The sequence below is a fragment of the Acanthopagrus latus genome, chromosome 9 (genome assembly GCF_904848185.1).
Source record: "Acanthopagrus latus isolate v.2019 chromosome 9, fAcaLat1.1, whole genome shotgun sequence".
Classification (NCBI taxonomy): domain Eukaryota; kingdom Metazoa; phylum Chordata; class Actinopteri; order Spariformes; family Sparidae; genus Acanthopagrus; species Acanthopagrus latus.
Window position 1 is genome coordinate 22286445 of NC_051047.1, and position 25484 is coordinate 22311928.

The 25484-nt window shown below is 42.0% G+C and overlaps 2 protein-coding genes across 3 annotated transcripts; both read left to right on the top strand.

Moving 5' to 3' along the window:
• Positions 1 to 9740: 9740 nt before the first annotated feature.
• LOC119026514 (motor neuron and pancreas homeobox protein 1-like) lies at positions 9741 to 13774 on the top strand. The gene is made up of 3 exons (XM_037110967.1): positions 9741 to 10446; positions 11388 to 11548; positions 12509 to 13774. The coding sequence occupies exons 1-3, from the start codon at positions 9975 to 9977 to the stop codon at positions 12854 to 12856; spliced, it is 981 nt and encodes a 326-aa protein (XP_036966862.1). The 5' UTR covers positions 9741 to 9974; the 3' UTR covers positions 12857 to 13774.
• Positions 13775 to 14323: 549 nt separating this feature from the next.
• Positions 14324 to 25403, top strand: cfap65 (cilia and flagella associated protein 65). 2 transcript variants are annotated; one of them, XM_037110187.1, is made up of 35 exons: positions 14324 to 14485; positions 14710 to 14795; positions 15292 to 15461; positions 15561 to 15663; positions 15915 to 16081; positions 16313 to 16521; positions 16726 to 16862; positions 16945 to 17170; positions 17259 to 17527; positions 17626 to 17820; positions 17922 to 18160; positions 18311 to 18467; positions 18563 to 18691; positions 18799 to 19050; positions 19143 to 19282; positions 19396 to 19480; positions 19571 to 19731; positions 19810 to 20006; positions 20139 to 20267; positions 20373 to 20586; positions 20726 to 20854; positions 20984 to 21074; positions 21205 to 21290; positions 21401 to 21467; positions 21707 to 21817; positions 22559 to 22750; positions 22891 to 23043; positions 23156 to 23290; positions 23401 to 23517; positions 23642 to 23776; positions 23861 to 23911; positions 24002 to 24222; positions 24329 to 24460; positions 24642 to 25025; positions 25133 to 25403. In XM_037110187.1, the coding sequence occupies exons 2-35, from the start codon at positions 14712 to 14714 to the stop codon at positions 25200 to 25202; spliced, it is 5337 nt and encodes a 1778-aa protein (XP_036966082.1). In that variant the 5' UTR covers positions 14324 to 14485; positions 14710 to 14711; the 3' UTR covers positions 25203 to 25403. The 2 variants fall into 2 exon arrangements, with proteins under 2 accessions (XP_036966082.1, XP_036966083.1); XM_037110188.1 differs by having other exon boundaries at positions 17925 to 18160; positions 19571 to 19717; positions 19841 to 20006.
• The last annotated feature ends 81 nt before the right edge of the window (positions 25404 to 25484 follow it).

Genomic DNA, 25484 nt, shown 5'->3' on the forward strand with positions numbered 1-25484 from the left:
GATTCTGATGGAATTTAAAGTGACATTTCACCCCCCAAAAAACAAAAAAAACCTGTAGTGACATTTATCGATCCGGACTGTTTTAATGAGAGTTGTGTTCACTTTCCAAGTAGTAAATCCGACATCAGACGGTGTTCCTGTTAAAAATGCCGACTGGGAACTAGTAGAATTAGTAGACAAAAGAGTAATGAGTAGATGAACGCCTCCTTTTTCACAATGGTGCGCTAACAAGGTCTGCGGATTATCTTTCTGGAAAGAGGAATTGTTCACTTATATTTGAAAGCGGGCAGACTTCTGTACAGCTGATATTTACAAAGCTCTGCAACTTTTTTTTTTCTAGATGAGCTGCTCTTTAAAACCATCAGCTTTGGTTTTGGAGAGATTTCTTTTGCCCAACACTGAAATGTGTTTTGAATTCAATTCACATCAACTGAGGAGCATCAACCAGCAGAATTCTTAGTAAACAAAGTGCTCCATCAAATTGCTCGATCGTCTTTTAACGCTGCTGTTAAAAAAAAACAACACAAAACCCAGGCAAACAAACTTGGAGGGGGAACAAGTTCAAACAAGCTAAACAATGAATCATCACTATCTCTGTGCTCATTCATCATGGCACCAGCCAAGGCGACTTGCGTCCGTCCGTCCATCTGTCTGTCTGTGAGCGTTTCAGTGAGTGTCTGCATGAGCGTGTGAACACGAGCGGCTGTGGAGCTGATACGGATAAGCAAATAGCTGCACACACATCATTAGGTGCTCATTTACAGACAGCAGCAGGAAACTTGCTCACTTCAGTCGCTCCGATCAGGCATGTGAGCGCGTATCTCTGCCCGCCGTACCAGACCTGCGCATTTGGGAAACTGACGTCTCATGCAGTTGTGAATCTTCCCATCACTTTCCACAATCTGTTTCTTGCGATCCTTACATCAGGTTTTGGCAGGAACAGGCCTAAAAACCTTGGATATCTTTCTCATGGTAAACTCAACAAGGTTTATCATTTTCTCCAACAGCTCCGATGGTGCTTATCCCCTTCAGTTGAGTCTAGAGATCCCTGAAATTTCATTTGAAAAAGACATGATATCCCCATATATATTGGACCAAAAGTCATGGCTCTATAGTGTGCAAACCCATCCTCAGGGGCAGTTTATTCTTTAGCTAGCAGAGGTGTAAAACAGGCTTTTTGGTTATTCCAGAGGCTGCTCACAGTGAAACATAATATATGATAATAATAATAATGATTCTTCATCATGGAGTTCATTTGGCCTGTAATGATGCTAATCGGTTCAACACCTGGTCTTTCAGCGCGCATCGCTGTAGCTGATTGAACTGTTCAGACTGCATTTAGACAAGCAACATCTGGGCCGAGGGTAGAAAACAGAGGAGATCCTGGCAGAAGGTGGAGATAAACAAGAGAGGGAGTAGGTGCAAAGTAAGGGGTGGTGGGGGATCAATTAGGGAAATGAAATCTCATCGTCAGTGCGGGACAACATACATCAAGCCGTGACAGCTCCTCCTCTAACCATGTCAGTCCCGCCTCTGTCAAAACGACAGACTAAAGCAAAGCTAATCCCCCCGTTAACCCCTGGATAGCCTCAACACAACCTCCTCCTGTGTGCCAGAATCAAACACATGCTGTAAAGCATAAAACACACTTGTTCGCACAGCAGATTTCAAAAGTCTATCTTGGTGTATTAAAATATCCTTTTTAATTGATCTTGCAGTCATTTTAAGGCTTGTGGCAGCGAGCTGATTTTAAACTTCTTTTTTTTTTTCAATGTATTGCAGCAGTTGCCAGAATAACATTTTGGCAGCATGTGTTTCTACAAACCACAGATTACCTTGAATATCTGTTTCAAACGTATCATATCAACTTGAGAGATTTTTGACTGAAGCAGTTTGATACCGTTTGCCTCCCGTTTCGACTGATAAATCTGGGAACATTGGGAATTTTTCCAGCCATTTCTGTAACAACAAATCTGGGTATTTTTTTCACAAGACACCTCAACACTTTCCAGTTGTTTGTGGTGACAAAACTGGATATTTTAAGCCGGAACATAATCATTTTCTAACCCGAACCAAGTAGGTCTTTGTGCCTAAACCTAACCAGACCTGAAAGGACCAGATCACCCAAGCCAAATCATGCACCCTGTCTGAACTGAGTGCACCAGCTTGAATGTGTGTCATGGGTGTAAATAACATCTTTTATCAATTTGGGATCTTGGGGCTTCCAGACACTTGGATTCAGAATCAGAATCAGAAATTCCTTTATTATTCCCTCAAATGGGGAGATCTGTGCATAACAGCAGCCAAAGGACAGGTCAATATAACAACAAACAAAATAATAAAAAGGGAAGAAGAAGAGCTAGAGCAGAAAAATAAATAGAATCATATTGTAACAAATGATCTGTATGGAACCAGTTTATGTTTCCAGGAGAATACTGCAGCGCTGTGAAGCTCCATAAATGTTTTGTTGACTAGGAAATTCCACCTGAATTTGCATCATTAGGGGAGAAAAATAATGAATATGGAACCCTATGGATTGAATATTTCTCTGCAGGCGAATTTTTATTTGCCGGTTGTCATCACTTTAGGAGACAGAACCCCCCTTCATTGTTGACTGATCTCAAAAGCTAACACACGCAGAAATTGGTTCTTGGATTGCAGCTATATTTTACATTTTATATCCATTCCTCAAATAAACAGAAGCAGCGTGGACACAAGACAAAAGTGCCACCAAATATCTTTCAAATCAAATCCAGAGATAAAGATGTCATTGCAGAGGACACGTGTCACCAATGTTGCTTATTGCCTCTTTTATCCAAATTGCTTTGAAGCTGTAAATCACGACGCAGGTCATTTCACCACTATCTTCCACGCGGACTACAATGCAATCTAGTAAACTACGCTCATTCCCGGAGTTACAAGCGTCTACCTCCGGCTTTTTTTTTTTTTTCTTTTTTTTTTTTTAATCTTCCTCACTTCACCAGTATAGGTGTTTTTCATCAGAATTCTTCAGGTTCTGGAGAGCAGAAGAGGATAAATAAAAAGCAGTGGAGGAGAGGTGATATCGTGGTGTCAGGTGTGGCGGTGATAAAGAATTATGTCTTTCCCTTCATCTCCCTAACCCTAAACCTTACACACACACACACACACACACACACACACACACACACACACACACACACACACACACACACACACCCAAGCACGCCGCCAATCTGATTAAACCCCACAAACATGGATTGGTGGGAGTGTCCGCGGACCGCGAGGCTAATTGAACTGTCTTCACTCGGACAGGATGGAGGGCTGGGGAGAGAATGATGAGGGCTAGATTAAACAAGCAGGAGTAAAATAGTCATACAGAAGATGCATGGAAAGGAAGCAACTGATGGGAAATAAGAGTTATCGGTCAGTCAGATGTCCGTAGTCATGTTTGGACGCTCCAGAAACCAATGTGAAGGACGAAAGTGTGTGACGTGTTAGGTGATCCAGACTGACGCGTCTCAGGGACTAAAACGTTGATGTGTTACAGATATTCAAGGTCGCCAGAGGATGACGTTGACTTACTTGTAAAAAAAAAGTTGGGATACTGTGAGAAACATTAAGACAACAGAATTTTAACTTGCGAATATTTATTGACTTATTTTCAAAAACAGTTCCTTGGATAAACAGATTAACCGGTAACAGGTGACAGTATCATGATCTATATCATGCAAAAGGCTCAGTCGTTCACAAGTACGGATGATCCACCACTTTGTGAAACACATCACACATCATCTTTGGAATCAATGTTGTTGCCCCACAATGAGGTTGATTTTTGTGTTCGGCTAATTCAATATGGTTAGCTTAGATTTGCTAGAATGTCCCAAGATATCTAGGCCCTCTCCTAGCTGTGGTTAGTGAAAGATCAGGTCTGGGTCATAATGATCACTCCCCCAAGATCTCTTCACACGGCTGTGGTTACCATCTAGACATGACTCCCTCAGGTACCAAGGTTTGTACTACTGATTACTTTGAAGATTGTCTAACCCTAACCTTAACCCTTTTAGGACTAATCTCACCTGGTTGACTTGCCTAACGATCCACACAATAATTGAGTAGAAATTAGCTCAAATCCTTTTTCAACATATATGTATAGAGGAGATAATTACCACCACCAAGGAAGTGTGGAGCTGGATAACAATCACAGATCCAGGAAATGCCCTTTTCTCACTTTCTTTAGCATTGCCGGTCTCTTTTGACAATTTTTTTCTGGAATAATGTATAGATATTGAGATTAAATAATCAGTCAAATTGAGGTGGCTGGTATCTATGAGTGCGTACTAATGGGGACTATTGGATTTTGGTGGAGGTATGCTCTCTACTAATTTAATTCACAGTTTCTTCCCTTGACACATGCCAGTGGTCAAATCTGGAGTATTAATACACTAGTATTAATGATTGCAATACCAGTGACAGTTTGTACCCCAACAAATATTTTAAGAACCTTGTTGTTCAGAATTGTATATATATCCAAAGAACTGAGCCCTGCACTGGCTGTCTGTCGAAGAAGGCTCTGTATGGCTGATGCACCATCATGTGTTGTCGTGTTTCCACTTACCCGAGCCTTTTTACAGACATGACACAATTTTGTAGATGGGTTTAAACTACTTTACAGACATCGTGTTTCTGTGTTAAAGGCAGTACGTATTTGGGGACGGAGTATTTTGGGAACCTGACCCTGCAGAGCGGTCTGGCCGTCCCACAGAGCAACAGATGTTTAACTACTCTGCCGCCCCGTCACTGCCCCTGTCTTTGTGTGTTAACCAGCTCTACGTGTGTCTGTCTCCTCCTCCCATTCACAGACCCTGTTCACGTCTAATTAGCTGTGTGACTCCTCTCCTTCTACCCCTGAAGTCCCATCTCATTGCACTGTCATCTCGCTGTTTACTGTGCTAAGTAATAATCATCCAATCTCCAGCTCTCCACCTCCCGCCTCCCCTCCTTTCCCTCCTCTTCCCCTCCTCCGCTCCTCCTTCGTGTCCTCCTCATTATTGCCCGGTCTCGGTTTGTGACGGCCGTCATTAATCAAGTCATTTGGAACAACGTTGAACCTTGCAACCCCGAACGCCCACCCCCTGCTCAACCAGGAAGTGTTCTATTCCCCCGCGGCTCATTAGGCCAATCAGAGCTAAACTGGGACGCAACAATAGATGCAACAATAGATGCAACAATAGAAAGCAAAAGCAGATATTAGACATGAAACCACAAAAGGACGCAGACAGCAGGAAGAACAACAGGCTTTATTATACTCTATCTGATGGGGATTTTCCTCTACGTTTAATGTCTCCAAGGATACATAGTCTGATTTCACTTTACTTACACAGTGACCCTGCTAATCTGTGTCACTTACATCCTTCAAGGAAGGTCACCGATGTTTCCATCATGGTTAAATTCCTGATTTCATATAGAAATGTATTCAGAAAACATTTTAACGTTTTAATGACATGAACCACACAAAGTTTGCATCAAGGATTAAGGATTGTTTTCGAGTCACTACTTTTTTGAAACCAAGTTTGAATGGAAATTTTGAAAAATTATCCAATTGTCTCGTGAGAACTGTTATGTCACTGACGATGTGCTGTTCCGCAAGAAAAAGAACAAAAATGTTTGAGAAATACAACGGCAATCTTGTTTCTTTTTCATAATATTGTCACAGCAATTTATATAATTCATAAAAAAAAGCTCTTTTAATCAAACATGGTTTGATTTAGCTCCTGCCTTTACCTCGCCCGTACTGCTGTGAACTGGGCAGGAAAGGCGTAACCTCTCTGCCTCTTAACTAGGAGGTCTGACAGATTCGCCCACTGGGTTAACCTCTTTTTCATTTGTGTATGAATAGAGGCAACATGAATGGTTCTTTTACTGCTCAGCGTGGAGAGGAGCTCCGGCCTGAGTAGTTGTTCTGTGTCTCTCTCAGACCTGCTCTTGTCTGTTTCGACTCTGTGGCTATGCATTGTTGTCTATATGGGTGTGTGGGTGTGGGTGCATGCAAATATATGTGTGTGTCTGCTTTCCGGTCCATGTGTAAGAAGGTGGCCGTGGCCCAAAAATCGGCTTTTGGAAAACAGTCCCAGGTCATAACAGCTGTAACGCTAAATGTTCATGACAGTCGAGGTGTGACTCCCCATGTTCAGAATGTAATAAGAGCTAGTCTACGGTGTAGCTGGAAAATCAAATTCAACATTTGGCTAAGATTTAAGATTATTACAATTTACATTAAGTGGGATTGACCACAACACAATCTATGCTAGTAATTGACAACTTCATTTCTACTACTTATCATTCTGAAGCAAATACTGATTGTAACAGAACAAAGGAACAATCAGTGGCACAAGCAAGACAGGAAGAAGCATCATTTTACCCGGTCAGTATCCCCAGTGCTACTGCAATAATTGTGGAAACTCTACACTGCAAAATATGAAGAACCACGCCGATGGAGGGGGCAAAGAGGGAGTGATAGAAACCGAAGTAAAACAGGAGTGAACGGACGGGCCTTCACTCGAAAGAGAGCACGCTGGTGTTGTGTCAGAGTCGGCTTCCTGGCTGATATGTGTTTCACCTTACCAGCTTTTTTCTCCTAGGTCATTAGAAACAAGACTTGTAGCTTTTTTTTCACCACAGGGAAATGAAAGGGAGAGTGAAAAGAGGTCCACATTCAATAATGTTCGATCATTTGGGGTCAGTTTGAGTTCACTGGGTTTCGACATTTGTTGGCAAATTTTTCTCGATCTTTGTGTGGCAATATCACTTTCTGCTTTTCATGTCAAAATCTAAAACACAGATTATTTTTCTGACACTGAAAGACTGAAAATAAATAGAGCTGCAGTTCAGTTTGACACCTGACCTCTGGTTTAATGAGCGCTTCTGTAGCTGAAGGAATGCCTTTGAAGAACAGTGGTCCCATTTCAAATCAGACAGTCGACCTCAGACGCGATCGTTTCATCCTAGAGCCGCGGTATATTACTGTACAAAGTATCAAGTTATGACTGCTATCTGTGTGTGAATAGATAAAAGCACTGAGCGAGGGTTATATGAACACAAAGACTTTTTTGTGAAGGGTTATTAACAAGGCAATCTAAAGGCCGTAAATCACAATTACATTATATTACCAAGCATCGTATCTGTCAGTGGTGTGAAATTTCAAATGCTGCGTCCTTTTATATCTTATCTCAAACGATGTGATGTTTGAGCGCGGATATCGTCGTCAAGATATGTTGTACAAACTTTATTAAATGGTGCGATAGATGCCCTCTCTCTGCTGCTTATCTAATGTAGAACAGATCACAGAGAATTAATGATTTTACAGCTGGTTTTTACAGTCCTATCCTGGTGCTTCACACATTACTCTGACCTGTTTGATTCCCAGTGCAGTGGAAAAAAGATTGATTACTAACAAACAAAGCATTTATTTTGTCATAGATAACATTAAATTTGCAATTTAATTACTTTGCCATACAAAAAGCTGTGGAATACGCCTCATGTGGGTGTAAGGTGCATCACCACGTAGTGAAAAAACAGAGCAGATTTATTTGTTGTGGTGTTTTTTCGCATAAGTGTAGTATGGTATGTGTTAATTACAGTGGTAGAGTCATAAATCGAAGCCAGTGACAGCGGTTCGAGCCTGCGTTTCAACATTTGTAACCATGACAGCGCTGGATATTTTTAATGAGACCACAGGGATAACTTCTAACTGCGTTTGCTGAAACAAAATCAGGCGTTTTTAGCGAGACCGTGAGACATCTCCAGCTGTCTTTATGGTGGCCTTAACAGGTATTTTGGGCCATAACGTGATCTTTTCCTCACCCTAAACAAGTGATTTTGTCCCTAATCCCAACTGGACTGTCAGAAAAGCCTTGTCACAACATCAAATCTTTAGACGTCAAGAAGCATGAAACTGCAACAACAAAAAAATAAAATTTGAGCTTATCAAACATAAACTTAAAGTGTATGTGGGTGTTTTTTTAGATTTGTATATGCAGCCTATGCAAACTATAATTTTATTTTTTAAGATATTAATTTTTCACTTATGCCTAAATAATGTAATTGGTAATGAAATATGTAACATTTCTGATGTGCATTTTCTGGATTTACAGCCATTTCTTCTACTTAGCTATGGTCTACCTGTGGTCTACCTGTGGTCTACCTGTGGTCTACCTGTGGTCTACCTGTGGTCTACCTGTGGTCTACCTGTGGTCTACCTGTGGTCTACCTGTGGTCTATGTGTCTGTATGAGATTCTGAGTAATGATTGATGATGGAACTTGTTAATTAGTAACCCGTGTCCCCTTGGAGATGACTTGAAACAACAACATCAAAGCCAAAAGAGGTGAGAGACTTTATCAGCACTCATGAGTCTATTAAGTCTTTTCTAACTTGCCATAACAGTAATAAACTAAAGTGGCACTGATTCATTAGAGAGCATACCTCAGCCAAGACCCAAAAGTCTCTTTTAACGTCAGTCAATCCCAATCCAGTATCAAACTCAGAACCCTTGTCTCAAACCACCCATGACTGCCTTTTTCCCCCATCAGGATCAATGCATTATTCCCCGAGAGATCAACCGAAATGTCAAAAATCTCACACCGTTAAAGAAAGTGAGAAAACATTTTCTTGATCCGCCTCTTTATCCAGAAGTGAATGAGGTCTATTCTGGGCCTGAGACCCATCCCTCCATCCAAGTTTCCTGGAAATCCATTGAGCAGTTCTTGTGTAAGCCTGTGTGACACATATATGGACCAAAGACCATTTAGTTTATGTGTCGGGTGGTTCAGCAGGTGTTGGTGTGTTTGTCTTTGAAGTGAGAGCAGTTTGTTTTCCCAGGCCGTCGACCGTCTCTTATCAGTCTTGTATAAACTGGGTGCAGGAAATCACCACGGGTTAAAACTGTGGCAGAAGTTGATCCAATTAGGACACTTTGAGTCCACCATGCAGTTTCCTCAAGTTACGGGTCATATGCACATAAATAAAATTGACAATTAAATCTAAGTTGTTGGGGTTTTTTTGCCAAGTAAAGTCATTTTACAGTGGTAGGTACTGTATGGGTATAGTGACATAAACACAACTACAACACAGTTTCGTCACCTGTCAGCACTCTGTGCACAAAGTGGGAGAGGCTCTGGTCTGCAGGGAGAGAAAATGAGTTTGCTCTCTCTCACTTTACTGCCCCCTTATCTGCCCCATGGTGTGGTGATGACCGGTAATCATAGCAGCAGCCGCTGATAATAACTGTTGGGTCCCTGTCAACCTTAGCGGGCCATAAAGCTTAATGAACAGTTAAGTTGTAAAAGTGATGATTTTCGTCATGTCTCTGAAAAAGGGGCATTACAGTAATTGACGCAATATACTCTTCAAGTGTGTGTGTGTGTGTGTGTGTGTGTGTGTGTGTGTGCATGTGTGTGAGAAAGCTGCACCTCAGACACACCTGAGACAGGGATCACATGTGAGGTCAGACTGCCAGACAGATAAGAGAAAGAAAGAAAGAAAGAAAGAAAGAAAGAAAGAAAGAAAGAAAGAAAGAAAGAAGGAACGTCTGGGTGACTTCCTTGCAGGAATTAGATTGTGAATTATTTTAAGCAGGAGTATAAAATATTCTCTTGCATATAATTAAACCACTCAGAGGTACATCCCGCCCTGTCCCGGTCCTGCAGGGCTCTGACCAATCACAACGCAGCAAACTTTATAGCGCTATTGGGTGCGAGTAATTTCTCAGCCCACCGCTGGACTGACTGAAGTGATCTTTACGCACGGGGTTTAAGTGGAGTAGGTCAGAGGGAGGACATTTCTTCAGGGTAGAGGAGTGACAGTAGAGCTCGGTGCGCTCTCAAGTTTATATTTTGAGTTAAAGTTTACATTTCGTGTGTAAGATATTAGCAAGAACAGGAGTTGTGTCAAATCACTCCAAACGCCAGCTGTTAATTGGAGACGTCGCAGGGCAGAATGACCACCGCCATGGAGAAATCTAGAAACTTTCGCATCGACGCGCTCCTGGCGCACGACGTGGAGCAGAGGGCGGACAGCGACGGTGCGTCCCCGGGTGTCTATCACAGCAGGAGCCCCGGTGGAAGTCCGGTGTCCAACCGCGGCTCGGAGACTCCCTCCCCTCATCCAACCGTGCCAACACACCCCTCTCCAGCTCAGCCGGACGTCCTGTCCAAATCCCAGCTCTTCAACTTGTCGCAGTCGGGATTCACAGCTCTGCACCAGGGGGGGCTCCTCGGAATGCACCCGGGCTCCATGTATCCTCTGGCGGCGCTCGGAGGCCAGCAGCACGCCTTCATGTACCCGGGCTTCACGCAGCTGGTTCACGCGTACCCGGAGCAGCTGAAGGGGGCCGGAGTGGCCGCGACGCTCCCGCTGGAGCACTGGATCAGAGCCGGCATGATGATACCCAGAATGGGGGAGTACGGAGGTGAGGATCCGCCCGTCGACAGCTGCAAACTTTATTATTCTTACTTAATGAAAAGTTCATGATGTTTATCCTCTTCTCAACTTGTTGATCGGAGTTTTAAAAGTCTCAACAAAATAACGTTTTTAAATGTTTAAAAAGGTAATGAGCTTTAGAATATAGTAATAATAATGGGTTCAATATTGTTTTATTATTTAAAACGAATAATTATGGTGTAATATAATGAAAAAGAGTACTTTTGTTATATAATTGTTGGCTAAACATTAAAATATGCATCTTTAAAACATCTGTTTTGTTTTTGATTTTTGTTGAAACTTTTTTTCATCGAATTTAAAAAACATATAAAATTCCATGTGCTCTCGCGGGATAATTTACGCACACATCTTTAAAAAATGCTTTTACTGTATTTATTTTTAAGTACGGCAAGCAGTAAAGGCCAACATCCAGCTCGTGTTTGTGTGTTCGTCTTTGTCACACCTTGGTGTTGGTGCTTGACATTGAGATGTTGTCCCTTAAGGACAATTCATCTCGTAAAAACAACAGCGCGCGAAAACATTTACGGTAAAGGTAACACCTAAAATAGACCTACTACTTAATCAATTGATAACATTTACGGTGTTTTCATTAAGGTAATGGTCCTCTGCGATGGTTTATTACCCCTCCAGAGCAATATCCTCTCACATCAAGGCAGTAAAATGTTAACGGACAGAGAGAAGGTGAGATATACAGGCAGGAGGGGAGACAGGCAGGATTTTGGGATGATTTATTTAAATATTTATCTATTTATTTGTCAAATTAAAGTTTTCTTGATTTCTTTATTATGTCAGTATTTCCTACTTTTCTATTATTGGCTACTGTAGGCCTCTTTCACCTGCAGGGTATAATAGCACAACAGATAATATTGATGAAATTTAAATTAAACCCCTGTGTTTCCCCCCTCTCAGCCCAGGCCCAGGTGGGTTTGTTGGGGAAGTGTCGGAGGCCCAGGACGGCCTTCACCAGCCAGCAGCTGCTGGAGTTAGAAAACCAGTTCAAGCTCAACAAATACCTGTCCAGGCCCAAACGCTTCGAGGTGGCCACTTCACTCATGCTGACCGAGACTCAGGTGAGCGAGGAGGTCTTATTTTAAATCATTCTATCACAGTGTACATTATTTTAATGTGGGTATTATGTAGTAAATTCCTTTTTTTCCTCCATCCTTCCTCACAGGTTCATACTGAAGGGCAAGGCTTTTAATTTAATTTACTTCTCAGAATATATAGAAAACAGAGCAGTTAATTGCTGACTGAGCATCTTTGTGATTTTGGACTATTTGGACTGTTTTTTTTTTTGGGCACATGAATGAAAACATGTTGTGTCTTTCTTGAAAAATAATTAAATACATTTAAAAAATACTCTTCAGCTCAAAATTTTGCAATAACAATAACTTAACTATAACTTTTTATACAATGCTGCCAACAAACACCACTGATGACAAGCAAGTCTAATCAAAGGTTGTTCAACAGCTCATAGTTGAACTTTTATTACAATACATATCTTTTATTTATTGTTAATTGAGCTTTATTTGACCAGGCAAGTCACTAAGAACAAATTCTTATTTACACTGTCAGCTTCATAGCTGCTGAGGTGACACACAGTCGCAGTCGGTCTCTTAAGACTATATATATATATATATATATATATATATATATATATATATATATATATATATATATATATATATATATATATATATATATATATATGTTAGCCTATATTTCCATCATATGGGGTGCTGGTTAGCTCCGTCAGTACAGCATGTGTCCTGTGTGCAGAGGCCCTGCCTTTTGATGGGATGTGGCATCAGCATTCTTGACATTATACTGTCCTGCAACAGCCCAGCAGCAGTATCACTGCTACATAATGCTATGATATGACTTTTTACATGGCACATGGCATATGTAATAATTATCTTAATTATAGGCCCAGTGAAATCCCTTGTCTTACTAACAAATCACAACAGTTCCCTCAATTTTTCTTTGCTTGAAACCCACACAACTAACGAATTTTTGTATTTTTCCATCAGGTTAAGATCTGGTTCCAGAACAGGCGTATGAAGTGGAAGAGAAGCCGCAAAGCCAAGGAACAAGCAGCCCCATCCTCCCCGCTGACTGACACAGAGAGAACCGGGACCGACACGCACCACAGTGCCAAGCCTCAGAGCGATTCACACAGCTCGAGCCTAGAGGATGAAGAGGAGATAGATGGGGAGGACGAGGACGAGAAAGAGGAGATAGAGGTGCTGAGGGCGGGTGCTCTAGGCTCCGTGGGCTTCATGCGGCACGCCGGAGGAGGAACAGGAAACTACAGCCGTTACTCGGAGGAGGAGCTGGAGGAGGGAGGGCCGAGAACAAGATGTGGGGTTTTCCCATAGTTATAAAGTTCAGCATGCTTTTTATTGTACTTCTTTTATGTTTATTGCTCCTGAGAAGACAATACACAATGCGATCAGGTGCATGAACATGGTGGCATGAAGAGGATCTTTCATTTTTCACAGCCCAGCTCGTAGCACCGTATCTGTCTCTGGAGCTCACAAATGAGCCAAAAAGGGTATATCGACATCTGCACACTATATGAAGATACGACATTTAATGGTCAGTTATACATCTGAGTTATGGATTCTTAAATGGGCATATGCATGATTTACTTGTGACTGAAACGGTACAAACAGATTGAAAGCCGGTGCTTCTGTCCCATCATCTCCATTAAACTTAATTTATTTTTGAATATACTTGTACAGGGGTAATAGCACTTTGATGGAAGGTACGGGATGAAGAGACAGGAAAATGTACTTTGAGAGTCGTGTTGTAAAGTGTCACAGTTACATTTGTAATCAGTGCATACCGGTCTGTTACAATATCCCATTAAATATTCCAAACTTGTCATACTTTGCGAAGACTTAAAAACATAATGGATTCATTTTCACCCAGTTGAAGGTTTAGGGCATTTGGTGTGGCCAGAATATTGCTAATGTGGCTACTGAAGTACTTTTTTGACCATGTGGTCATGAATTTATGTATTTGTTTTGCATTATATTATTGAAACTGCATGTTATATTTTCAATCTGCACACACACACACGCAAGGGAATGGCTGCACGTTCTGTATTGTATCTGAAACTTACTCCCGATAAGGAGGTTTTCCTGCATTTTGTAAACTGTTCTTATACTAAGCATGTTATGTTGTCAATGTAATTTAACATATTATAGAATTTAATATATTTCATTTTTAAAAGAAAAACTAGTGGTTTTCGTGGAGAGGAATAGTTTGAAAAATAAAGCTGAATAAATGTGTGTTGAGTCCAGTTAATTCAGACTGAAAGAGTGAATGACAATGCATGCAATATACAAATAAAGGTTATTATAGTTTTTCACTGTTTATATTCTTATTTCGTTTTTATTTTTTCTGATTCCGTTTGCTTGTTTTAGCTTCTTTTTGCTGGTGTTTTTAAAGGTTTTTTTTATATTATTATTTTTTTCCTAGTTCCAATTTTCGTTTTATTTTTGTTTTATTTATGAAATGGGAGGGATTTGGCAGGTGAAATATTTAAGAAGTTTAAAAAGCATTTTAATTTTTTTTTAATTTTTTTATTTTATTTTCAACCCTTCAACCTTTATTGAAAAGAGAAATGTTTACAAAGAATATAAGTAAACCGAACAGTAACACACAGAGATAAACGAATATAAATCTACACAAGGAAATCTAACAAGGAGAATACAAATAAATATATGTGCAAACTTAACATAAGATGAAAATAAATATAGAAAACTAACTGCTGAATAGCTGGACATCATGTGTCATACGTCAACACTCTACCAGCTCGCTACTGTCCCTCCTCGGCTGCCGTCATCACCATGGCGATGTCAAACAAGTGCCTGTTGCCATAGGAACGCAATGGCCGACAAACTCCAAAACTCTGTCGTTAGCGGTGTTTTCACGACTTAAATTGAATAAACAGCTGTGACTTTAGATTGTAAGCTGAATTCTTTAACATTTAAAAGAAGGTAAGAAAGCGCTGGTGCGTTGGAGCAGCCATTTTTATTGTCTTAATTCACTTAAAGTCTGAAACACTCTGTCACTAACGCTAGCTAACAAGTGCAAAATTGCCTCAATCGTGTAAAAATGAAAACATTAAAAACAGCGGTAAACGCTTGGCAGCCTCCAGAAACTTTACTGTATTTTTTAGATATTGTAAATGCTTACATGAACGCATTTTGTGTTGTTCCAGCTATGTTAGCTGAGCATCGGGGTCCTGCTGAGCTCTTGAGTTCAGGGGAACCATGGAGGACCTCCACCGCTGGGAAGGATATCAAAGTAGGCTAACTGAAGCTTGAATATCAACAGCTTGGTGTCATTAATCTCTTCTAGCTCACTTTTCTTTTTTGTAACAGATGTTTTCTTTAAAATCTCGCTGAACCTGTGTTTTAAATCAGCTCAATTCAGCTCCCAGAATAAAGAAACTGGAAAAACTAAATTAAACAACTACAGTATCTACCCATTTCTGGTGTCTAGCAGTGAACACTGCATTGAAAAGAAATTTACCTTATATGTGTATTAATTATCACTTGTTTGAACATGATTTATGCCTGACCCCATCTTTTCATACTAGTCTGTCCAACAATATAATCTAGGGGCAAAACTTCTGAGTCTGAATTCTGACTGCTGGCTGTTTAAGCTCTTTGCAATAGACAAGGAAAAGTCCTTAGTTTTTTGTTCAGTTTAAATGTCTTCAGGGGGTCTTCTAATGTTTCTTGAAAAGTCATTTATGTGTGTCTTTTTTCCATAAACAACATCAACTGTAACCCACCAGAGGAAACGGGATGGAAAACGCCAACGACAAGCATCCAGCCGACAAAGCTGCTTCTTGGGGTTGGAAATGAGGCAAGAGCTGGTCTGGGAGGACTGGGACCTGCGAAGAGAGTTCACCAAGACATTAGTGTTAAAGAATATTCACAACAAGCTGCAGAAGCTACACGTCAGGTCTTACAAACACACATAGACACACGCATTCATATATTTAATCTTACTTATTCAAACAAAAAGACACACAAGTCATATTTTCTCTCCGCCCCCTCACAGACCTCCAGCCTCCAAGTTTTTCACCACCTCAGTTCCTCAGACAGTTGTGATCAGCCCAGGGACGACTTTTACAGTGCCAATCACCTTTAGACCACTCCAAAGGGTAACATATCAAAAACTTACACAGAATTGCAGCTATTTGTAAATATTATAAGCAAGTGTTGTGCCCCATGGCTTTCATAACAAAAAAAAAGAAACTGGAATATACGTATTCTCATTGTTGTTCTCTTCGTTCAGTAGTGTAGACAGTCCCACAAGAAGCATATATTGCTTTAAAAATATGAAAGATTGTTATTCATATAATTGTTTAAGATGTAACATGATCTACTTCTTCTATTTCACGTCCTCTGTCAGTGTGAATATGAAGACAGCATTGAGTTTCAATCTAAAGATGGCAGCTTCCAAGTATGCCTCCATGCCACCATTCCCTGTCATGCCCTGGAGGTGCCTGACTCTGTGCTGCTGCCACTCTGCGCTGTTCAACACTCAGTGCATACTACATTCCTGCTCAGAAATGTCAGGTACATATGAATGTGCCGTGTCCAGAAAAGTAATAGGCGTGAATAACCTAAGGAAAAGAGGCAGAACGCTATGTGTTCATGTTCTCACGTGTGTGTTTGTGCTTAGCAGCAGCTGGATAATGTAAAAGTCTTCCCCCCTTTACTTTAAATCACTCCTGTTAATAAATCTCACTCTACCTCTCTCCTTTTTCTGTGACTTCCCCTATTTTCTGCACACGCTTCTTTCCACAGTAAACTCCAGACACACTTCCAGTGGGAGTGCAGTGCTCCGTTCAAGCTAAGCCCTGAGCAAGGCCTGTTGAAGCCTGGCCAGGAGTGTGATATCACGGTGGTCTTCCACCCACAAGAGGCACTAGTGTACCAGCAACAGGCCTACTGCAGCTTTGGAGAACAGGAGGATAAGGGAGAGAACTGCTGCACTGTGCTCCTGCAGGGACTAGGTACTGTAACTAGCAGCTGAGAGAGGCACACTCGCCAACCTGTCTATCACCATTAATTTGACATATTGAATATATGCATCTGCACTATGGATTGAACCAAATGGCAGTAGGGTATACTATATTTTCTGTTATCTGTATTGAAGGAAAAATAAGAAACAGTACTCTCTTACTTGCCTTTTGTCTTGTCTCTGCTTCCCTTTTCAGCCAAGTACCCATTTCTTCAGCTGAGAAATCCAGCAGCGAAGGATGAAAAACAACAAAGTGGTCCAGTGCTGCAGTTTGGCTCTGTGGCAGTCGGCCAGAGTTTGCAGAAACACTTTGAAATCTTCAACCCCTCCCCTGTGAGAAATACACCCAGATGTAGTAATGCAAATGTACACTCTCGGTGGCCTTCTCTCTCATGTTTTTTCTGCTCTCCTCCAGGTAACTGAATCTTTCTCTCTTTCGCGACTGTCCGATGAGGTGCCTCTGTTGGGATCAGAGTTCAGCTGTGATGTGAGCAGGGGTGAGGTGGCACCTGGTGGATCAATACAGGCAACAGTTACCTATACTCCTGCTGTGGTGGATACTGTCTCTGTTGACTACCTAGCTCTAAAATGTAAAGGGGCACTCAACAATACTCAGCTCAAACTCACTGGAAATTGTAAAGGTATAGGACACACAGAAAGGAACACACAGCGAAAGGACGAAGGGACTTAGAATCTTGAATGATATGCAATATATTCCTTTGTGACTAGGTCCCAAAGTTTCCTTGTCCTCTTCTGTGGTGGACTTTGGCTGCGTTGAGGAAGGAGGAGCAGTCATGCAGACATTGGAGCTGCTTAATTCTTCCCCTGTTGAGGCTATCTATCAACTGGACCTGGACTGTAGTGGGCACAGTGTGTTCAGCATCCAGCCAGCATGTGGCACTGTTCGCCCCCACAGCCATACCACTCTGAAGGCAGTCTATAGGCCCACATGGCCTATTGCACATCACAGGAGAGTAGCATGTCTTATACTGCACAGGGTAGGATCCATTATTTAGCCACAAACACACTCAAAGCACATACACAAACATCTTCAAGATTATTTATTTTTTCTCTCTGCCTCATCTCTCTCCTAAAGGATCCCATGTTCCTTGACCTGATTGGTACCTGTCACTCAGAGCTTCAGAAACCAGCCATCCTGAAGCCTGAACACTTGGTCCTGTATAAGCTGAGCTGGTCCCGCAGAATGGACACACCAGACAGCCACCATGCTGCAGAGCAAGATCATGATGCACAGTTGGATCAGCAGGGAGTGCTCTGCCCCCTGGAGGAGGTAGAGCGTCAAAGACAGATGAAAGTTGTAAAGATTTGTATAAAATACACAGTAGAGTTTTAGTGTTGTCTCTCTTCATCTGTCTCTGTGTCCTTTTCTAGCAGTCACCCCAGAGACCAGACAGTGATGCTACTGTGTCCAGAACTCCCATGGAAGAATATTACCAATCCTGCTTCGGGTTCATGGACCCCTTGTCCTGCAATTCTTCCTCATCACCTCCACATGTATCTGTGGTGCCCACTGAACTTCTGTTTAATCACAAAATGCCCTCATCTTTGTCTACTGCATCTCCATCCTCTCAGTCTGTCTCCATCACCAACCACACCAGAGGAAAACTCAGGTGATCCTGTGTTCGACTCATTGTTGCTTCACACTATGGCACAACCAAACGGGCTCTGGAATTTTTTTCTGTATGAAATTTGACTACAGTACCAGTTTTACTGTTCTCCTTGATCAACCTGGTTTCTTTTACATGTGATTTTTACTCCAGCCTGGTGTGGACTCCTGCCCAAGACTCTCCTTTCTCTGTATCTCCCTCATCATGTGACCTGGCTCCACTGAAGTCCACCTCATTTAGAGTGAACTATGATCCCAAGCAGCTCCACACACTGCATGCAGTGCAGCTTGAGTGCTTTGCATACAATAAGGTAACGTTTCTACCCTACATTCAAAATTATGTGGAGGGATATTCAGTTTCATGCAATGAATTCTGCTGACACTCTGTCCTCTGACTTCTCTGCAGGACAGTTTTCAAATTGAGGGGCCGCTGCTGTGTCCACCCTGGTGTGTGACTGTCAGAGTCATAGGCAACTCCTTTCAGCCAGGCAAAGAGCATTTCATCCCCTGCTGCTCCCTGAAGCCCCCTCGAGTGGTGAGACAAAAACACCACAAAAGGGACATTGTTTATAATATATCTTCCTCTCTCTGTTTGTGTAATTAGGCTGCTGAGAAAACTGTCCAACATTTTCTTCTTTCTAGGTGTTTCCAGCTTTTAGCGTTCTTTCCTATCGGACAGCGCTCCTCCAGAATTGCGGAGACCTTCCCCTAACCTTCTGTCTGGACCACAGCTCAAACCCTGCCTTGGCTGAATCTTTGTCTGTTGTGCCTGGCTGTGGTTTGATCCATCCTGGGCATCACCAGATCCTCACCCTCAGAACAACCCCTGCAGAAGAAGGTCCCAAACAGGGCTTCAGTTTACACCTTCAGCTGAACGCGGCTAAACACACAAAGGTACGCCAAAGACAGAGGAACAACAGCGAAATCTCTCACCACATGGCCCTTGCCGGTTTTTCAATCCGTGCATTTGTTTGTGTGTCTTTTAGGAGCTGACAGTTGTCAGTGTGGTGGAGAAGCCAAGTGTTTCTCTGGAAGGAGACGGCAGCTTGTATTTCCATCCAACAGCGGTGGGCTCGGGGACGCAACGCTCCCACCACATCAGGAACCTCAGCTGCATACCTCTACAGTTGGTTTGCATAATGATTGTTATTCTTATGCTGTGATTTTTCAGTGTATTGGTTCATCACAGAATCATACATTTGTCTACAGCTGGCTTTCTGCGTTTGTCTTTTATGGCAGGTTCCACTGGAGCATTCCAGAGCCAGACCAGGAGCTTATCTCTGTTGAACCAGATGCTGGTGAACTGCATCCCAATGAGAGCTCAGTGAGCGAACAAATCCGTTCATGTATTTACAGCAACTGTATGTCTGGCTTAAACAGATTTTAATTATTTTACACATTTCATAACTTACAGGTCCAGATTTGGTCCTTCAGCCCACTGGCAGAAGAAACATACACACTCAAACCTACTCTCACCTTCTGGCCAATGCAGACACCTGGATGTAACATGTCCCAGCTTACCCTTAAAGTGGTGGGAGAGGGCTCTAAAGGCTTCATAGAGGTGCGATTGAAACTGTATGTCAGTTTTCAAGAATAACTGATTAAATGACTGTTGCTCTCAGCTTCTAGAGCATGACTGATGTAACCAAGCAGTGTGTGCATGTTTGTTTCTTCTGTTTTCCAGGCAGAGAAAACAGTTCTGGATCTCGGGGAGATTCTGGTTGGAAGCTATCGGTCAATTGAGGTTCCTCTCGTAAACAAGAGCCCCTGTCCTGTCTCCTTCTGCCTGTCTGTACAGCAGACACTCCTGGATGAGGGCCTTATTTACGACCCAGCATCTGTGCCAAGCGGTATTCTCTTTTGTGGCCATTACTTATGTGAATGATCGTCAAAATGTCTCTGTGACTGAGCTTCTGACTTTTAGCCTTCTCATTTGTTACACCATTGTAGTTGACTGAATATGTCCTATTTGGCCCTGTTAGCCCTAAAGCTGGACAGGGAGAGGGGAACCATTGCTTCACGCTCCAAGCTGCTGGTACGATCCACTCTCAGACCACGCGGACGAGCCCAGTACCTGTGGACCATCAACTACCAGACACTGAATGCCAGCGGTAGATAGAAAAAAACACAGCCACACTATGAACCTAAATGTATTCTGCCATTTTTTTATGACTTGATATTTACTCTTTTCGCCCTTTCTCTATCTGTCTCTGCAGGGTGTGTGTCATCCCCTCCTCAAACATTGTGTGAGGTACGAGCTAAAGGTGTGTTTCCCATCCTAAAGGTGATTGATGCATGTGGCAGCGGCAGTGCTGGCAGACTTAGCAAGTTGCACCTGTGGAAACTCTTCTCATTGGACAGCCTCAACGAACAGCTGCTCTCCAACCCGTCTCCTGCAGAGCTGACTTATGGAACCCCCACCAGGCACAGGTTAGGGTCAGAACTGTATTCAGTATCTAATCACAGTGTATTTCATATAGTTTCTGTTAAGTTCCTTAAATTCGGTAAAAAAATTGGAAAATATTCTCTAACATGCATCATTTGATCTTGTCCTCTCTCCCTGTCCTAGTCTGCGCTCTTGTCCTTCTGTGTTCACTCATGCCGTACTGGATTTCAAATTTAGTGCCGCTCCTCTGAATTCAGACCCGTCAACTTTTGTATTGATTTTTCACAACCCAGGCTCCATCCCTGTGGACTGGTGAGTAAAAAACAAACTGTAGAGATTAAACTATATTTTACAGATGATGAAAATACAGGTTACACATCTATGCAATGTGTTTACATCTTTTTTTTTTTTTTCTAATTGTTGCCTTCTCAACACTACTAGGGCCTTTTTGTTTCCAGAGGACCAAGAGATAGAGTTGGAGTACTGGGCAGAGACAGGAGAGTTTAGCAGCATGGAACTATATCAGATGAAGGTCTGGCATATATGTGCTTCATCTAGAAATTAATTTTATTGTGACTTTGTGATTAAAATTGAGTAACACTCAGTATTTTTCAAATGTGTGTTTTAGACACAAAGCACAAATACTTAAATCTCACCGACAGGTTCAGGACAACCGGCTGTTCAGCATTTCTCCCCGTTCTGGAACTTTGCTCCCAGGCCAGCAGAGAGCAGTACACTTCAGCTACAGGTCAGAGATCATTGCACAGGATGCACCAAAGAATGATAACTCTGAGGATTTGCAAATATTGGCAATATCTCTTCTTTGTTTAAAAATAATCTAAACTTTGTTCTTTGTAGCCATGAATTCGCTGGGACAGATCGGTTTCCTGTCGTGTTCAAACTTTCTTATGGCAGAGAGATCTTGGTGAGGCAGAACTCCATACAAACGTACACAAGGCTCAAAATCTGCTTGACTAAACTAGAATCAAATAGTTTCTTTGTTGTAATTCATATTTCTTTCACTTAAACATTGTGATTCTGGGATTGTATTTTTATATAATTTGGGCTGGAGAACTGCAGTAATCTAATAAAGAAATAAGTATGATGATCTCTTTTTACTTTGTAGGTATTTCATGCTATCTTGTGTTGTGGTTCTGTGTCCAGCTGAACTTTCAGGGGGTGACAGTGGAAAGGAACAGACCATATCTCCACTTAGTCTCCAAGCGACATGTCTTTACTTCTGTAAATATTGGGGACTGTGCTCCTCCGAGACAGGTGTGTTTTGAACCTCTCTAATATAGAGCCTATTGCAAGTGGCCTATTCAGTGTGAAGTGTAATATGTTTAACTGTGATTGATAATTTTCCATATACTATCTCCTAATTAGTGAAACATGCACCACTGATTTCACCCGTTGTTTAACTTTAAGCACTGGTTTCCATCAGAAACTACAACCTCAACTACATAGACTATCTTTACCAAGTTTGTTAAGGTAATACATTTTCGAAATCTGATTTAAATCCTTTTCTTTCCCGTGTTTATGACTGAAGAATAGGTGGAAAGAAAATGTTATGCCAAGATAATCTTTCCAAGTTCCATTTTTTTCCATTTGTGAAACAGGTGGGGCTAAGAGTTTTGCCAGGATAATTTTTCAGAATTTCTTTATTTTAAATTTATGAAAACAGATGAACTCATTTCAGCCTCTGTGGCCAAAATGAGTGAAAACCTAACAAAATGTTTAAATATCTTTCCACCACTTATTTCATAGATGATAAAAAAAAAAAATAAGAACCCAAGAAAGATAATCCTGGCAACAGCCCCTTTTCACCTGTTCTTTGGTTCTGAGTACAGGAGGTGAACATTTTAGATAAGATTTATTTAAACCTGCTTGCCCCTCAGGGTTTCTGTAGAAACATGTTCTTCTTCTCTAATAAAAATACTTTAAATGTTACTACCTCAGATTCTCTAAAAGGCTCATGTGTGACTTGGCATTTGTATATCTTTCGTCGTCCTGCAGGTCTATGAACTACACAATGGTGGGGCAGTGCCAGTGCGATATGAGGTGGACTCGGCTGCACTGTCACAACTACAGGAGGACAACTTTAACCATCCAGTGCTGTGCTGCCTCAGTCCACATGGAGAGGTCCTACCTGGGAAAACGGCCACGCTGGAATGGATTTTCTCTCCATTAGAGGCAAAGATGTATCATGTAAGGAACGAGCCAAAGTCTGCCCACCGTCTGTTTCCTCTCCCTGCTTTTATTACAGGCGCTGTGTTTATATCCATTGTACATATTTTCTCCAATTCAAATACGTTTTTATTTTTTATTTCTTTTGTGCGTATTGCTAGATGGATGTTCCTATCCATGTCCAGGATGGGGAACCCATGCTGCAGAGGTTTGAGGGATGTGGAGTAAATCCTGGTGCAGTGGGCTCCAAAAATGTTCTAAGCGACACTATATCATCCAAACCCTATTTGCAGAAGCTACCCTTTCCAGGACAGGTGAGAAGAATCTTTGTCTCTTAAAGATCATATTTTAATTTGAGTTTGTTTTGCACAACACCAACATGCTGCTCCTTATTTGTCTCCTTGTCTTTGCATGTGGTTTTTGTAGGTGGTACTCTTGTCTGAAGACAGCGTCTCCCTAGGAGACATCCCTGTGAATTCACGATCTTCAAGAATCCTCTTCCTGACAAATGTATCCCAAACAGACACTGTCCACTATACATGGGACATGACTGAACAACAGGTAGAGGAAGGTGTACATAGAGAAAGATCCTCCCTCTTGTGTTGAACTATCTGTCATAAGCAGCATTTTCTTTGGTTATTTTCTGACTGACATGAAGATTCTCTGTTCAGGTGGTGCGGATCCATCCAGAGCGAGGTAGCCTGTGTCCAGGGGAGAGTGCCCTTTGTGTCCTGAACTTCACTTCTACTGACTACCCCACTTGTTATCAGTTAGATGTCATCTGTCAGGTACCATGGCGTTACTTGTGTATATTTAAAGTCCACTATTCAATGAAATTCAATTCCTGGTTTTCAAAGACTATTTTTTAAAGTTACAAATTGCTGAAATATGAAAACCAACTCCCCTTTCCAGGTTATAAAGGAAGCTGAACTGACTCTGTATCATGATGCTCTGCAGCGCTGGGAGGAAGAGAAACAGCGACAGCAAGATGAATTCAGTATCACAGACAAACGTCTTAATGATGGACAAAGAGTTTTGATAGATGAGGTCCTCTCTCACATTCATAGTCATAGTTTTGTCTGAGATGTAACAGTCCTCCTCAGTGTATTCACCATTTTTGGCTTGTTACAGGAACTTGTTGCAACCCCAGTAAGAAAAGGACCACCACTCAGAAAATACAAGGTGACTGATTTGCACATTTTAGAGTTCATAAAGCTCAGCTTTAGTTTGACTACGCCTTTACAGTCAGTCTCACGTTCACTCCCCTTACAGACTCTTCCTCCCATCAGTGCCAGCAATAGTAGTGAAACTGTGGGCAATATCTGCACCAAGTTTACGAGAGCTGAGCGGCGGGCACTGCGAGAGGCAGCAAAAGTATGGAGGTGCCCTGAACCCCCTCAACCTGCTCTGCTGCACCTCGGGGTTACAGCACACTCTCATGGGCTTTTTGAGTACCACACACACTTCCCTGAGCAGTTCAATAAGCACTATAGGTACACAGACACAGATCACTGTGTGATCAAATCTTTCAGAATCTGGGTTGTAAATGTAGTCGATAAAACTTGTTTTTTTCTTACAAAATCTGCCTGACTTTCTCAGATGCCTCCAGTTAGTCAGGTCCCAGCAACCTGAAGCCACTTCTTCAAGCACATCCCTCCCTGCTGAGCTGCGTTCATTGAAACACAGCCCAGGGAGAGACATCGTCACACACGTACTCACCTCTACGCTCTGGTAACCCTTACACAAACACACAGATACATACAGTAAAGACCTATGCACTCAAATCAACTTGACTGATATTAGACAGAAATTTAGGATTAGATTCTAACAAGATGACTGAAGTAATTAAGAGCAGTGTTGCAAGAAAAGGTTTATTTTCTACATTTGCCTTTTTCCTTCTCTGCTTTTCCAGGAGCATACTTGATGATCCAAGCTTTAAAGAGTCTCTGATTAATTTGCCATTCAAGCCAATAACCTACCGCCTTCCAGACACTGGCCCCTCTCACTGCTCCTCCATTCCTTCCTCCACTGCTCCCCCTCCCACATCACCTCACCCAACATCCCAACCTCAGTGTCCGCTGAGTGGGAGGGAACAGCACCACACAGTGGACGAAGCAGGGACTGCAGGACGCCCTGAAAAGACACAGAACACACCACACATTGAACATGAGGCTGCAGACTTGTGCGAGGATGTTTTGCTGAACACTCTCCAGAACCTGATGATGGAAGCTTTCAGAGGAGAGCTTGATCTGACAGCACACCCCCGCAGTGTTATCTTGCCACCTGCTTCCACCAGGTGAAGACAGACACTCATTATAGAAATGCACACTTACAGTATCTCTGGCGCTGTTATCTCCCTCTTCTTCGTCTACCAAAAAATTGACATGTTGTGTGTTCCATTAGGATCAGGAGGACGTCCAACGCTACGGCTGAGGTGGAGAGAGAAAACAGAGAGGAACCAGCAGAGACATAAGTCACAACATCTACCCCACGACCCAGAGGTCCGTCAATCTCTGCTGCTTTTAGTTAAATCCAACTTTTTTTTTCCACCTTTACTTTATCTTGACATTCATCCCTTTAGCGCTCTTGTATCCTCAACAAGTGCTCGCCATCATTTTCTTTCCTCCAAAAACATTTCAGAAGTGTTGGGCCTTAATAAAAGATTACAACTTATTATTAGAATCCTATGTTTTCATACCTTCCTGTATTATCATCCAAAAACTTCATCAGTTGCTTGTTTGGACTGAAAGAAGAA